This window comes from Phyllobates terribilis, unplaced genomic scaffold (genome assembly GCF_046119375.1).
Source record: "Phyllobates terribilis strain yellow unplaced genomic scaffold, ASM4611937v1 Scaffold_2__4_contigs__length_985480577, whole genome shotgun sequence".
Taxonomy (NCBI): Eukaryota; Metazoa; Chordata; class Amphibia; order Anura; family Dendrobatidae; genus Phyllobates; species Phyllobates terribilis.
This window is the reverse complement of record NW_027362762.1, coordinates 117,902,245-117,915,476: the sequence shown is the minus strand read 5'-3', so window position 1 is coordinate 117,915,476 and position 13,232 is coordinate 117,902,245. Positions and strand designations below refer to the sequence as shown.

At 43.3% G+C, this 13,232-nt stretch overlaps 1 protein-coding gene across 2 annotated transcripts in view; it reads left to right on the top strand.

Moving 5' to 3' along the window:
• The window catches only part of LOC141196270 (spartin-like), a 47,329-nt gene extending 38,964 nt beyond the window's left edge, over nt 1-8,365 (top strand). Inside the window, exon 8 of one of the 2 annotated variants that reach the window (XM_073662553.1) lies at nt 7,760-8,365. In XM_073662553.1, coding sequence (XP_073518654.1) covers nt 7,760-7,949 — 190 coding nt within the window. In that variant the 3' untranslated portion in view covers nt 7,950-8,365. The remainder of the gene's footprint in view (nt 1-7,759) is intronic. The other variant, XM_073662554.1, reaches the window with a different exon arrangement.
• Nucleotides 8,366-13,232: the final 4,867 nt, after the last annotated feature.

Below are 13,232 nucleotides of genomic sequence, written 5' to 3'. Positions count from 1 at the left end.
ATACCCAAGAACTCATAGCTTAGGGTGGGATAAATGCCTGAAGTACCTTCCTACCAAACGCAGATCTCTGCTGTGAGAGAACATCTAGCTTGTAGTGTTTGCAGAAAGTAGTATGTCCTGACCATGTGGCTGCGGTACATATCTGTTCAATGGTAGCCCCTGCTCTAGTTGCCCATGAGGTGGAAACTGCTCTGGTAGAATGGGCTTTGATAATTTCAGGGGGAGGCTGTCCTTCTGAAAGATATGCTAGATTAATCATGGATGTGACCCATCTGGCTAAGGATGGTTTTGAAGCCTTCCTGCCTCTATTTTTTCCCCCAAACTGTATAAAAAGATTGGAGTCTAATCTCCAGTTTTGAGTGGCTTCCAAATAGGCCAACACTGCTCTGCGGACAACGAGATGGTGGATCTCTTCCTCCCTCTGATTCCTAGGGTTTTTGCAGAGTGATGGAAGAACCACTTCTTGGTTTAAGGTCATCGATAACACCACCTTCGGGGAGAAACTTGGATCCAGATTGAGAATGATGCAATCATCCCGAATCTGCATACATGGCTCGACAACAGAGAGAGCCTGGATTTCACCCAACCGTTTAGCCGTGGTGATTGCCCCCAAGAAGACTGTTTTCAGAGTCAAGTTCTTTATTTCTAATTCATTGACTGGGCCGAAGGCAGGTTTGCAAAGGACTCTCAGGACAAGATTCAGATCCCACGGAGGGGAAGAAATTCTCTGGGTAGGCCTAAATCTCTGGATTGCCTTGACAAACCTGGTTATCCAGGGATGCGAGGACAATGATGTGTCGAAGAAAGTACCTAGTGCCGCAATCTGCACCTTCAAGGTACACTGTCTAAGACCTGCGTCAAATCCCGCCTGCAAGAAATCAAGGATCGCAGGGATGTCTGGCTGAGAGGTGTCTACCGTCCTGTGGAACTGACAAAAGGTCTTCCAGACTTTTTTATATATGGCTTGGGTTACCGGTTTTCTACTAGCCTGCATAGTCTGGATCACTCTGGCGAATAAGCCCTTGTTTTTCAGAATCTCCCCTTCAGAAGCCAAGCTGAGAGCTGGAGTTGTTGAAGATTCCGATGCAACAGTGGACCTTGCATCAGAAGATTTTCCTGTAATGGTAAAATGATTGGGTCTTCCAACGCTAGATGATGTAGAAGGGAGAACCAACTTCTCCTTGGCCAGAACGGGACAATTGCTATGACTGTCGCCCGATCTTCCTGAATTTTCCACAGCTTTCTCAGAACTAGAGGAGCAGGTGGGAAGGCTTATGTTAGGCCCTCTCCCCAATATTGTGAGTGAGCATCCACTGCCAGAGGATGATCTCCTGGGTCGAGAGAGAAGAAAGATGTCGTCTTTGCATTCGTTCTGGATGTAAAAAGGTTTAGGTGTGGCTGACCCCATCTGCGAGTTAGTCATTGGAACACCTCTTCGTTCAGTTTCCATTCTGAAGCCTTCATCTGACGTCTGCTGAGGTAGTCTGCCTCCTGATTGTCGGATCCCCGAAGGTGAACTGCTGAAATGGAGCTCACTATCTTCTCTATACCTAAGAATATCCTGTTGGCCAGGGACTGGAGAAGTGGGTGTCTTGGTCCGCCCTGATGTCTGATGAAAGAGACTGCTGTGATGTTGTCCGACAAGATTTTCACATATCTGTCTCTCAAGACCGCCCGGTTCTCTGTAGGGGTTCCCAGATCGCCTGTACTGCCTGAAAATTTGATGATCGGGTCTGAATCTCTGAGGACCATGTTCCTTGGCGATAAGAATCTCCCACTCGAGCTCCCCATCCTGAGAGACTTATGTCCGTGGTCACTAAAAGACAAGGTTCCAGAATCCACTGCACTCCCTTCTGTAGATTCTTCTGGTCGAGCCACCAGTGTAGAGTCCTGAGCGTCTCTGGACAAAGACATCTTCCTGTCTAGGTAATTCTGATGTCTGTCTTTCACTTCCAGGATGCATTTCTGTAGAGGCCTGGAATGAAACTGGCTCCATCTGACGCCGGTGATGCATGACGTCATGATTCCCAAAGTACTCATTGCCTTTCGGATCGAAAGTTTCTTCTCTTTTGCAAAAGAACGAATCCTTTGTGGAACTGAGAGCATCTTGCCTTCCGGGAGATAAGACCTTTGCATTCAAGTCAAGACAGACTCCCAGGAAGATGCGTGAAGTACTTGGACAAGATTGGATTTTTCTTTGTTCACAATCAAACCCAGGCTGGTTAATGTCTGTAGGACAAATTCCAGATGTTGCGTCATACCTAGAGGGGATCCTGCCACCAACAGGAAGTCGTCCAAGTACGGAATGATGGTAATATACCTGAGACGGATATAGGCCATCACCTCTGCCATGATCTTCGTAAAGATTCTGGGAGCAGATGACAGGCCGAAGGGAAGACATTGGAACTGGTAGTGTAGAATCTGACTGCCTGATGGTAGAGCAAACCTCAGATATTGCTGACTTGAGGAATGTATTGGCAGGTGGTAGTATGCATCCCTGAGGTCCAGGGTGCACATTACCGCATCTGCGTCTATTAGAGGAATGGCTGATCTCACTGATTCCATGCGGAATTTTTTGTAGCGGACCCATCGGTTTAGGGGTTTCAGGTTGATAATTGTACGGAACTCCCCTGACTGTTTCTTTATTGAAAACAGAGAGGAGTAATGGCCCCGTCGTATTCTGGAACTGGCACAATAAACCTTTGTTGTAGCAGCTTCTCTATGTCTGCCCGTAGACGGGAAAGAGAGGTAGGGGAACCCTCTGTCAGGCGGAATTTTTGAGGGGGATTTTGAGAAAACTCTCTCCTGTAACCCTGCGCTATAGTTGTTCGTATCCAGGGATTTTGAGTGACCCGATGCCAACTGTTTTTGAAAAACTTTAATCGCCCCCCTACTCTGACATAGTCATTGCCGTTTTGGACAGGAGCTAGTACTGGGCTGGTATTTCTTATCTTTGTTCCCCTTATTAAAACTCCAGCTTGTGGACCCTTTTTTCTGGGTGTTATATCTATGGGAGGGGAAAGGTTTACGAAAGGTCTGCTCCTTCTTTTTCTCCTCAGACAAGCCCTTCTTTTTATCTGATGCTTTTTCTAGAATGTCTGTCTAGTACTGGTCCGAATACTCTGAGCCCTGAAAATTGAATGGAGCACAGTTTGTTCTTAGAAGCTGTATCCCCAGACCATGTCTTTAACTAAACAGCTCTACGGGCGGAGTTGGAAAGCGCATTATTTCTGGCCGCAAATCTGACCAATTCCGCCGAAGCGTCGGCCATAAAATTCGTTGCCATTTTTAATAGGGGCAATGATTGAAGGAGAGATTCCCTCGGGGTGCCATCCCGTAGGTGACCCTCTAGCTCTTCTAGCCAGACTCTCATGGATCTGGCAATAGATGTAGCAGCGACATTAGACTTAATAATTGCCACCGAAGCTTCCCAGGCTTTTTTCAAAAGTCCATCCACCTTCCGATCCATAGGATCCTTACGTCCTGATGAATCTTCAAAGGGGATAGAGGTTTTCTTGACCACCTTAGCCACTGGGACGTCAATCTTAGGAATAGTGTCCCACACATTGGTGTCCTCTGGGTCAAAAGATAGTCGGGCGCGGAAGTCTCGTGGAATAGTCTCTTCTTCGCATCCTCCCCTTCCTCCAGTATCATGTCCTTCACATGAGCATTAACAGGGAAAACCATGGATCTCTGGGTTCTAAGACCACCAAACATCTCATCCTGACTGTTACTGCTCTTCTCCATTTCCACTACCTGCATCGTGTTTCGGACGGCTTGTAAAAGAATATCCCTACCATCTGAGTGGAACATATATCTTTTTCGTTCCCCGCCCTGAGGTGGACTAATGGTCTCACTGTTGTCGACAGATGGGTCGATTTCACCCTCAGAAGATGGTGCTATATCTTCTCTGGGTCTTTTGGGTCTCTGGACATCCTGGACTCATCTCATTTAATTAAACCCCATGCTCCTCCTTTAGCATGGAGGCTCTACATTCGGCACATAGACGCTTTGTATATGAGTCGGGAAGTGTATTGGCAAGTTTTTAGCAATAAGGTTCGGATACGGCTTTAAAGAAGGCAACCATTTGTAATATAACGCAATTTTATTTATAACAGTTAATTTGAAAGATAAAATACAGAATCAAAGGAATAGTATGATATTGCGTACGCTTTTGTAGATTAAAGCTTACAAAGGTTAAATACTTATAAAGGTTACATACTTACTATTAGATAGAAGAAAAAGATTTCCCTAGTAGCATGTACATCATCTGTCCGGAAACTTCAGCTGGAGAAGCGTTCAACGATGGGCAGAGAATGCGTACTAGGTCCTACACTGTGAAGAGCATCCTCTTCACAGGTCCACAATGCTTCTGCCATAACTGAATTCTTCAACAGCTTTTATATTTTAGAAAAAGGCTTACCCAACCTAATATTACGTAAGCATAAAAGTTCATAGGTTATTGTCCAACATTCCAATCCCATGACAGTGGCCAGCTATCACAGATAAGCAATACCGGACAAGACCCGTTCACGGACCATTCTACTTCTGTCATAATGTTTACATATGATAAGAGTAAATCCTACACTGGGTTATAAATCAGAACAAGGTTTTCTTCCCAGCCAGTATATTGTGTTAAGAAGCTATGTATCAGTGAGATACATTCAGATAAAATATACCTTAACACAGAATATATAATCAAAATATTAATTAAAGGTTGGATACATCATAATGGGTTTCAGATAGCCACTTATATTTTTGGTACTACAATAAGCTTCTCCATCTTAAGCCATATGCCTGTAGTCTTATTTACAATATTGTGCAATAGTCTGTGTCTGGTTCTACATCGTATCTCTCGTGGCGTATACAAAAGGCTAATTCCCTTCAGTAATAAAGATTAAATCTCAGACTGTTACTAAAACATAGCTTTGGGTTAAGTTTGCTATGTCTGGACTAATGACCCCTAGTCTACTGAGGTAGGATATCTACAAATGATGACATGTCTGGTTCCTATTTTATTTCAATATGGATTTGAAATATAAAATAGCCATTTTTCATGTTCATACTACAGGAAGTCTGATGTTACAATCTAGGCACCTCTTGGATTTTACTGTGGCCTTTTTCCCTGCATCCTTCTTTTTCTCAGAAGGAGTTGGTAACTGAATAGAGATATCCTATAAAAAATATGGAGGGCCTGGTAAGAGCAAGTTCCATTAACCATATAACAGGTAATGGTACACTTACCCTCCCTGGATTGCCCCCCAGTCATGTATCAGGGTGTGACATATCTGCCATTGTACTGCCAGGGGTGCCAAAGCTGCCTTTGATGCTCCCCAGCCCCCTTCTTATACCTTACCTGGTCGCCCTGCTCCCTGGCGTCTGGTCGAACCGCCGACCGGAAGTCGTTATCTCCGAACTTCCGGTTTCAACGCCGGGGCGCCGGACCAGCCCAGAGCAGGACGCCGAGAGCCCCAGCGATGGGAAAGTGGCACCCAGAGGCTCCAGCACACCGGAGGGCTGAGGGACTCCCGACAGGGAGTGTTGGCCCAGGACCCGCTTGGCGGCGAGGAGAGAGCTGGGGCCCCCCTCGATCCCCCTGTGAGGTATATGCGTAACTTCGCACCAGTGCTCCCTACACCAGTTCTCCTCCTGTACTCCTTGTCCTGTGTAGGGAAAGGAAAAACACTGAGGAGGTTGGGGGTGGGAGGGCTCTTAACCTCTTGTGCTTCCTGTCCCTACAGAGGATATGGGATTACTCCTCCTGTGGTGCTGTCATGGGGACGTACTGGAAAGTTCAATTTTGGTCTCATCTGATCACAGCACCTTCCTCCATACATTTGGGGAGTCTTCCACATGTCTTTTGGCAAACTCAAAACGAGCCTTACAGTTTTTGTGTAAGTAAAGGCTTTCTGCCCACTCTTACATAAAGGCCACCTCTATGAAGTGTACAGCTTATTGTGGTCGTATGGACAGATCCTACAGTCTCTGCTTGGGAACTCTGCAGCTCCTTAACGGTTGGTTACCTTTTGGTCTCTGGGCTGCCTCTCTGATTAATGCCCTCCTTGCCCGGGCTGACAGTTTTGATGGGTGGCCCTCCCTTGGCAGGTTTGTTGTGGGACCATGTTCTTTCCATTTGCTGATAATGGATTTGATTGTGCTCCGGGGAATCATCAGAGATTGGGATATTTTTTATAACCCAACCCTGACTTGTACTTCTCAACAACTTTGTCCGTGACTTGTTTGGAGATCTCATTGGTCTTCATGGTGTTGTTTGGTTAGTGGTGCCTTTGGCTTAATGGTGTTGCAGCCTCTGTGGCCTTTTAGAAAAGGTGTGTATGTACTGACAGACCATGTGACACTTAGATTGCACACAGGTGGACCTCCTTTAACTAATCATGTGACTTAAGAAGGTAACGGCTTACACCAGAATTTTTTAGGGGCTTCATAGCAAAAGGGGTGACTACATATGAACACGACAATTTTTAGTTATTTAATTTATGCCGATATTTTTCTCACTTCACTAACTTAAGACTATTTTTAATGAAGATACATCACACTCATCTGATTACAAAAATATTTAAACACAAGTTGTAATGTAACAAAATAGGTAAAAAGCCAAGTGGTGGGGATACTTTTGCAAGCCACTGTATGTAGCAAAGAAAAAGTTTCCACAGCACTAAAGCTAATAGGTTCTTGCGTTTGGGGACAATTTTACTAATTTCTTACAGCATCTTAAATGAACATGTCCCATGTTTAGGGTAGAATTTCTCTTAATTGCTCTGGAATACAGGTGTAAAATTAGTTGCAAAATAAATGTCTAGAAACTGGTGTCCGGTGACTGTGAACGTTACAGATCTCTACTGTTAGGGGGTGAGATTTGGTCTATAGGGGTTTGCAAACAAGACCAAACTTCTAACTGCAGATGGAGATCTGTATGTATTCAGTGTCCGGTGCAGGGGGTGATGGTTTGTAATGGTGTTCTTAATTCAAGCATAAATTGCATCATTAAATGGTTATTCCCAAGATGGAAAGTTCTCATTCTCTTTAACCTGATCGCTGGAGGTCAGAGCACTGGAACCCCCAGTGATCATGAGACTGGCTGTCTGGAATCTGCGAGGACCGGACTCTACAGAGACAGTTCCTGAATACAATGGAGGTGCATGTGCTCGATCGCTGCTCTATTTATTGTCTGTGGCACTGCCGGAAATAGAGGAGGTCTGTACTCCGCTTTCTCTGCCAGTCGCTTATCTGCAGAGTCCAATTCTCGTAGTCCCAATCTAATGGTTACTGGGTGTTCCTATGATCTGTCCCCTAGCGATCATTAGATTATCCATCATCCCTCGGATAGGTGATAACTTGCTGTCTTGGGAACAACCTTTTTATATTCTGTTAATTCCACATAATTTTTGACAGCAAATACATTCTTAATCGAACTTTTAATTGAATATTGACAGAATCCAAAATTGTCTTAATCTTTAAACAAATGTGCAATTATTTTGCCAGGAAGCGCAGTAACAGGAGCAAAAATATCCTGCCCCCTTTTTCCTTTTCCCAAATATAAAGCAAAAAGAGTGATCCTTCTATAAAATGGTGACATTTTAGCATCCATATTGCTGCCTAAGCCTGTAGCACATGGGTTATGTATACTAGATGGAGAACTCGTCCTGACACAGTAATTGCACAGATGTACAAATTCTACCAATTTTATACCAACGGTTTCATTGAGAAATAACCTATTTGACTTTTTTTTTTTTTGTAGGTATGGAAAAGATGCTGGTCATGCCACTGACGATGCAGTACATTCTGCTATCAATGTCGGGGTGACTGCACTTAATATTGACCATTTAGGTATAAAGGCAATGGTGAAAAAAACTGCAAAAGAAACCAGTCATGTCATTCTGGATGAATACAGACTGAAAGAGAAACAGGACAAGATGGATCCGCACTGAGGCCGTAATCCCGCTCTCCCCTCTGCCTTAATGTGTGACACTAAACCTTTCCACTAGTTAATACAATATCTGGTTTCTATTAGACTTTTCTTCTGTATATTAGAATAAGAACCTTGTGAAAGATCAGATCTGCTGAAAATATTCCACTATACAAATATTCTGAAACCTAAAGTAATAATAACGGCCTGGTCCTAAGAAGAAATTCCTGGCCTTTCCCCCCCCCCCCCCCCCTCCAGACAGACGTTGTACACTTATTATTCCTTGTTATATAATTTTCTGAAGACAATAGTTTTGCACTTTTCGGATTTGTGGCTAAAGGGGCTATCCCAGGAATCCATTTTACACTCAAATTCCTGACAAAGTATTGGTGTGTTAAGGTAATTTGCAGTGCCTATAGAATAAAAAGTACCCATAAAGGTTTGCTTCCCATGAGTACTGCAAGGGGTGGGTGATGAGCAGAATTGGTCTCCTTCACCTTCTGGCAGCTAACAATATAGCACCTATGTCTCCAGCAGAAGGAATATTATCAGCTACACTACAATATACAGTGTAAAAAGTAATTTCTATTGGCTGGGATCACTATGTCTAGAACTGTCTGCAGAGGGAGGAACGGAGCATGTGTGACCACCAGCAATCAGCTCATAAAGTGGACATGCTATACACCCTTTGAACACAAGGTGGTTCTAGAAGTAATTGTTATAACTCTTCACTGTTTTTTTCAACACTTAAATTGCAAACCCTGTATACAATGAATGATATTTAACGGTGGGACAATCCCTTTAAAATTACCATTTAGGTTACTTACTAGCAGCCTTTGTGAAAATGCAGTGCTGGAGTGTGGATAATGTAATTGGGAGGAAACGTCAGCCCTTTTCTCTTTGCTCCATGAGGCTTGATTGTCAGAATATTTCTTTAAGCTCTATTATCACATGATATTGTGGTCGTAAAAAGGAGGGTGCTGTAGTCTGGCCTTGGCATGTGTGACTTCTTTCCCCAAAAAAACAAACAAAACAAAAAACCACTGCCCCCTAGTGTCAGATAAGGGTACTGCTCACAAGACTCACTTTGTCTCATGGATTGTGCACTGCAGGTTTAAAGAAAATAATCAAAGCAATAATCCATATTGTTCAGTTAAACTTAAAACCAGCCTGTAAAAGATATTCATGGTAGTCATGGACTAACTGCAACGTGGGTCAAGCCTCATAACAATCTAAAATTTACGGGTGGACTAAATACTAAGTTTTGCGCTTGCATCAATAATGGTGCTGTGTTCTAAGAATCTTATTATTTAGCAGTAAAAATATAAAAGACATTCCATCCAAAGCCTTCAATAAAAGTACAATATAATAGCCAAAGATGGAAGAAATGGTAGAATCAAGTGAGATTGCCAGGATTTCGTTGCACGGTCATAGTATAATAAAAGAATACAAAGCTATATTTATATATATATTTTATTGAATTGAAATATGTTAGATCAGTTAAGGGTTTATTATTGGGATATATTATCTGGTTTTGATTATTCTAGGACATGTTCACATAGAATTCTTTGTGGATTCTGTGACACTGTCCCCATGGAGAAAACCGCGCCTATGGTGCACATCACTTTTTTTTCTTTGACGAGTGATAGATGAAGCATTGTCAGTTCTTTGGTTCAGATTCTGCGCATAGACTGTAGGAAAATGTATTTTATTTTATTTATTTTTTTTTTTCGATTTTTGTTCTAGAAAAGGGTAGAAATATCAAACCACACTGAATTTCTTAAACTGCATAAAAAATTGCGTGTTTTTGATGTGTATTAAAACTGTGTGAACAAAGTCTTACTTTGTAGTAAAGTGGGCCTTGTGTTAAATGGAGCAGGGTGCCATCTTGTGGTCACTTAGAAGTCTGCAATGGCTTCTAACACAAAACTAAATATAGTATTAGGAGACAGTGAGCAAATGGGGTGCACAGAAAAAGTGAATGTGTAGTTCATGATAACCAATCATGTTACGCAATTGTGTGACACTGGATCTGGAATCTGATTGGCTGCCAGCATTTATTCGTCACCTCCTGTATCCATCAATCTTTCTTGGATTGGTTTCATATTTCCCATCACGGCTAAACAAGAAGGAAATACTAGTGTATGGCACTGCTATAATAATGCAACCTTATGGGGTGACATTTTGACCAAGAAAGTACCCCAACAAGTTGCAAAAAAAAAATCCAATGGGTTCCAACTTTTTTTTTTTATAGCGTTACCTGGTGGGGTGCAATGTCACTCCATTCACTTACAATGTAAAAGCGGAGTAGGGTGCATGATCAGTCACCGTGTAACAGAACAATGAAGAATTCTGTGCACGGCCTACTTTTATATTGTGCTGTATGAAAATGTCACTCAATGCTATAACCTTATCAATTATTTCCAAGTCGTTCACCATATGACGGACTAAAGTGACAAGTGGGTGGCGTTATCCGGCCAGCACAGATGAGAACTGGTATATGTGTGCTGTCAGACTAACATTCTGCACAGAAAATATTTCTGCCTAAAATTTTATTTTTCAAATATAATAAAATGACTATTTATATCAGTTTCTTATTACCTTCCTAATTATTATGTCGCTCTAACTGCACCTGACACAATTATAGCAACAGTGCAGTAATACAGATGACCACCTCCAAAATGTAAGGTGGACCCATACTGGAAATGCTGAGTTTATTTAGCTTGAAGATTGATAATTGTGGGCTAACTGCAGTGTTGGCCAGTGAGCCAAGCAATGCTGCTGCCATGTGCCGCCTTATAAAATGAATGGCGCCCCAAACATAGCATTACACAAATTAGCCATCAGCTCGGTAGCTAGCCCTCTCCTCAATATGTTAGATTCCCTTTGATTGATAAATGGCTCAATCACCAGGTTTTTGCTGTCTCGTGTAAGAGCAGCATGATGTAAGAGCAGAGACCCTAATTCCAGTGATGTCACTTACTGAGCTGCTTGCTACAGTTTTGATAAAATCAGTATTTTACTTCCTGCTGATCTAGCAGTTCTCTAAATGCTGAGCCCTGTATAACCCTGCCCACACCAGATTGCCAGTTTTCTGTGTACACTGCATAGGCAGAAAGCTGCCTATCAGTGTTGTGGCAAGGTTACACAGAGCTCATGAATATAGGACAACTACATAGCAGCCAGTTTGCGAGTCCTCTTAATCAACCAATGCTAAATTCTTGATTTTATCAAAACTACAGCAAGTAGCTCAGTAAGTGACGTCGCTGGAATCAGGGTCTCAGTCTCTACATTATGCTGCTGTCAGATTAGCTGGAAAAAAAATCTGCTGACAGATTCCCTTTAAAAAGAAAAACCTCTGAACTGACGAGTAGTGTTGAGCGATACCTTCCGATATCAGGAAATATCGTATCGGATTGGATCGGACCGATACTCAAAAAGTATCGGATATCGCCGATTCCGATACCGGAAACCAATGCAAGTCAATGGGACACTAATATCGGAATGAAAATAAACCCTTTCTTTCCTTGTAGGTTAATTCTACATGAAGTAAAACAACTAAGAATAATGTAGAATGTATTATGCGAAAAGCCGGCAATTCAGCAGCGGCATACACCGGTACCCGACAATTTACAACAGAAAGAATAGAGCTTCACACATAGATTAGATAGATAGAAACATGTCAGTCACATATATAAGAAGTACAGTGATAGTGTTGATTACTGTACTTGTCATTTAGTGTAAAGGATTTATTTAAAAAAATAAGTGTTTTCATGCACCGTCTCTTTAAAAAAGCCGGCCGGCAATTCAGCATCTGTACCCGACAATTTAGAATAGAAGGAATAGAGAATCACACATAGATTAGATAGATAGAAACATGTCAGTCACATATATAAGAAGTACAGTGATAGTGTTGATTACTGTACTTGTCATTTAGTGTTAAAATAAAGGATTTATTTTAAAAAAAATTGGCGTGGGGTTCCCCTTAATTTTAGTCTCTAGCGGAGGTTAAGCAGACAGCTGGGGCAGATGTTTGAAGCCTGGGAAGGGGGCAATACCCACGGAGCTTCCCAGGCTACTAATATCAGCCCCCAGCTGAATACCTAGCCCTTACTAGCTATTAAAATGGGGGACCCCCCCCCCCCCCAAAAAATGACGTGGGGTCCCCCCTATTTTAATAGCTAGCAAAGGCTAGGCAGACAGCTGGGGGCTGATATTAATAGCCCAGGAAGGGTGCCATGAATATTGGCCCCCTCCCAGGCTAGAAACACCAGCGGTCAGCCGCCCCAGAAATGGCGCATCCATAGGATGCGCCAATTCTGGCACTTAGCCTCACTCTTCCCACTGCCCTGTAGCGGTGGCAGTGGGGTAATAGGGTTGGGGTTGATGTCAGCTTATAATGCCAGCTGACATCAAGCCCAGGTTAGTAATGGAGAGGCGTCTATAAGACACCCCCATTACTAACCCCATAGTGAAAGTTAAAAAAAAAACACAAACACCCAGAATAAAGTCCTTTAATTGAAATAAACACACAATTCTTTATTGTTCTAAATTAAACCATACTTACCGTCACGCCCATTCCAGCTGAAGCCAACGATCTCCTGCAATAAAAGAAAAATAATAAACCAACATCATCCTTACCTTTCCATGGTTCCCACGACGGCTCCAGCTCTGCTACATTGAGATGACAGGCTGGACCGCAGCAGAACGCTGCCATCCAGCCTGTCATCCCGCAGACACTGAGAAGAGCAGGCATGCTTGCGCTCCTCAGTGTCTCTCTGTGACGGCATCCAGATGAGCCGACAATGAACTCGGCTCACCTCATGCACGTCACTGACAGCGTGGGGAAATTCTCGCGCTGAGTGCAGGAGAATTTTCCCACGCTGTCAGTGACGTGCATGAGGTGAGCCGAGTATATTGGACATGACCTCACCTCATGCACGTCACTGACAGCGTGGGAAAATTCTCCTGCACTCAGCGCGAGAATTTCCCCACGCTGTCAGTGACGTGCATGAGGTGAGCTCATGTCCAATGAACTCAGCTCACTTCATGTAAGAGAATTCTCACGCTGAAGCGCTGAGTGCAGGAGAATTTTCCCACGCTATCAGTGACGTGCATGAGGTGAGCTGAGTTCATTGGACATGAACTCGGCTCATCTTTATGCCGTCACAGAGAGACACTAAGGAGCGCAAGCATGCCTGCGCTTCTCAGTGTCTGCGGGATGACAGGCTGGATGGCAGCGTTCTGCTGCCGTCCAGCCTGTCATCTCGATGTAGCAGAGCTGAAGCTGTCATGGGAACCATGG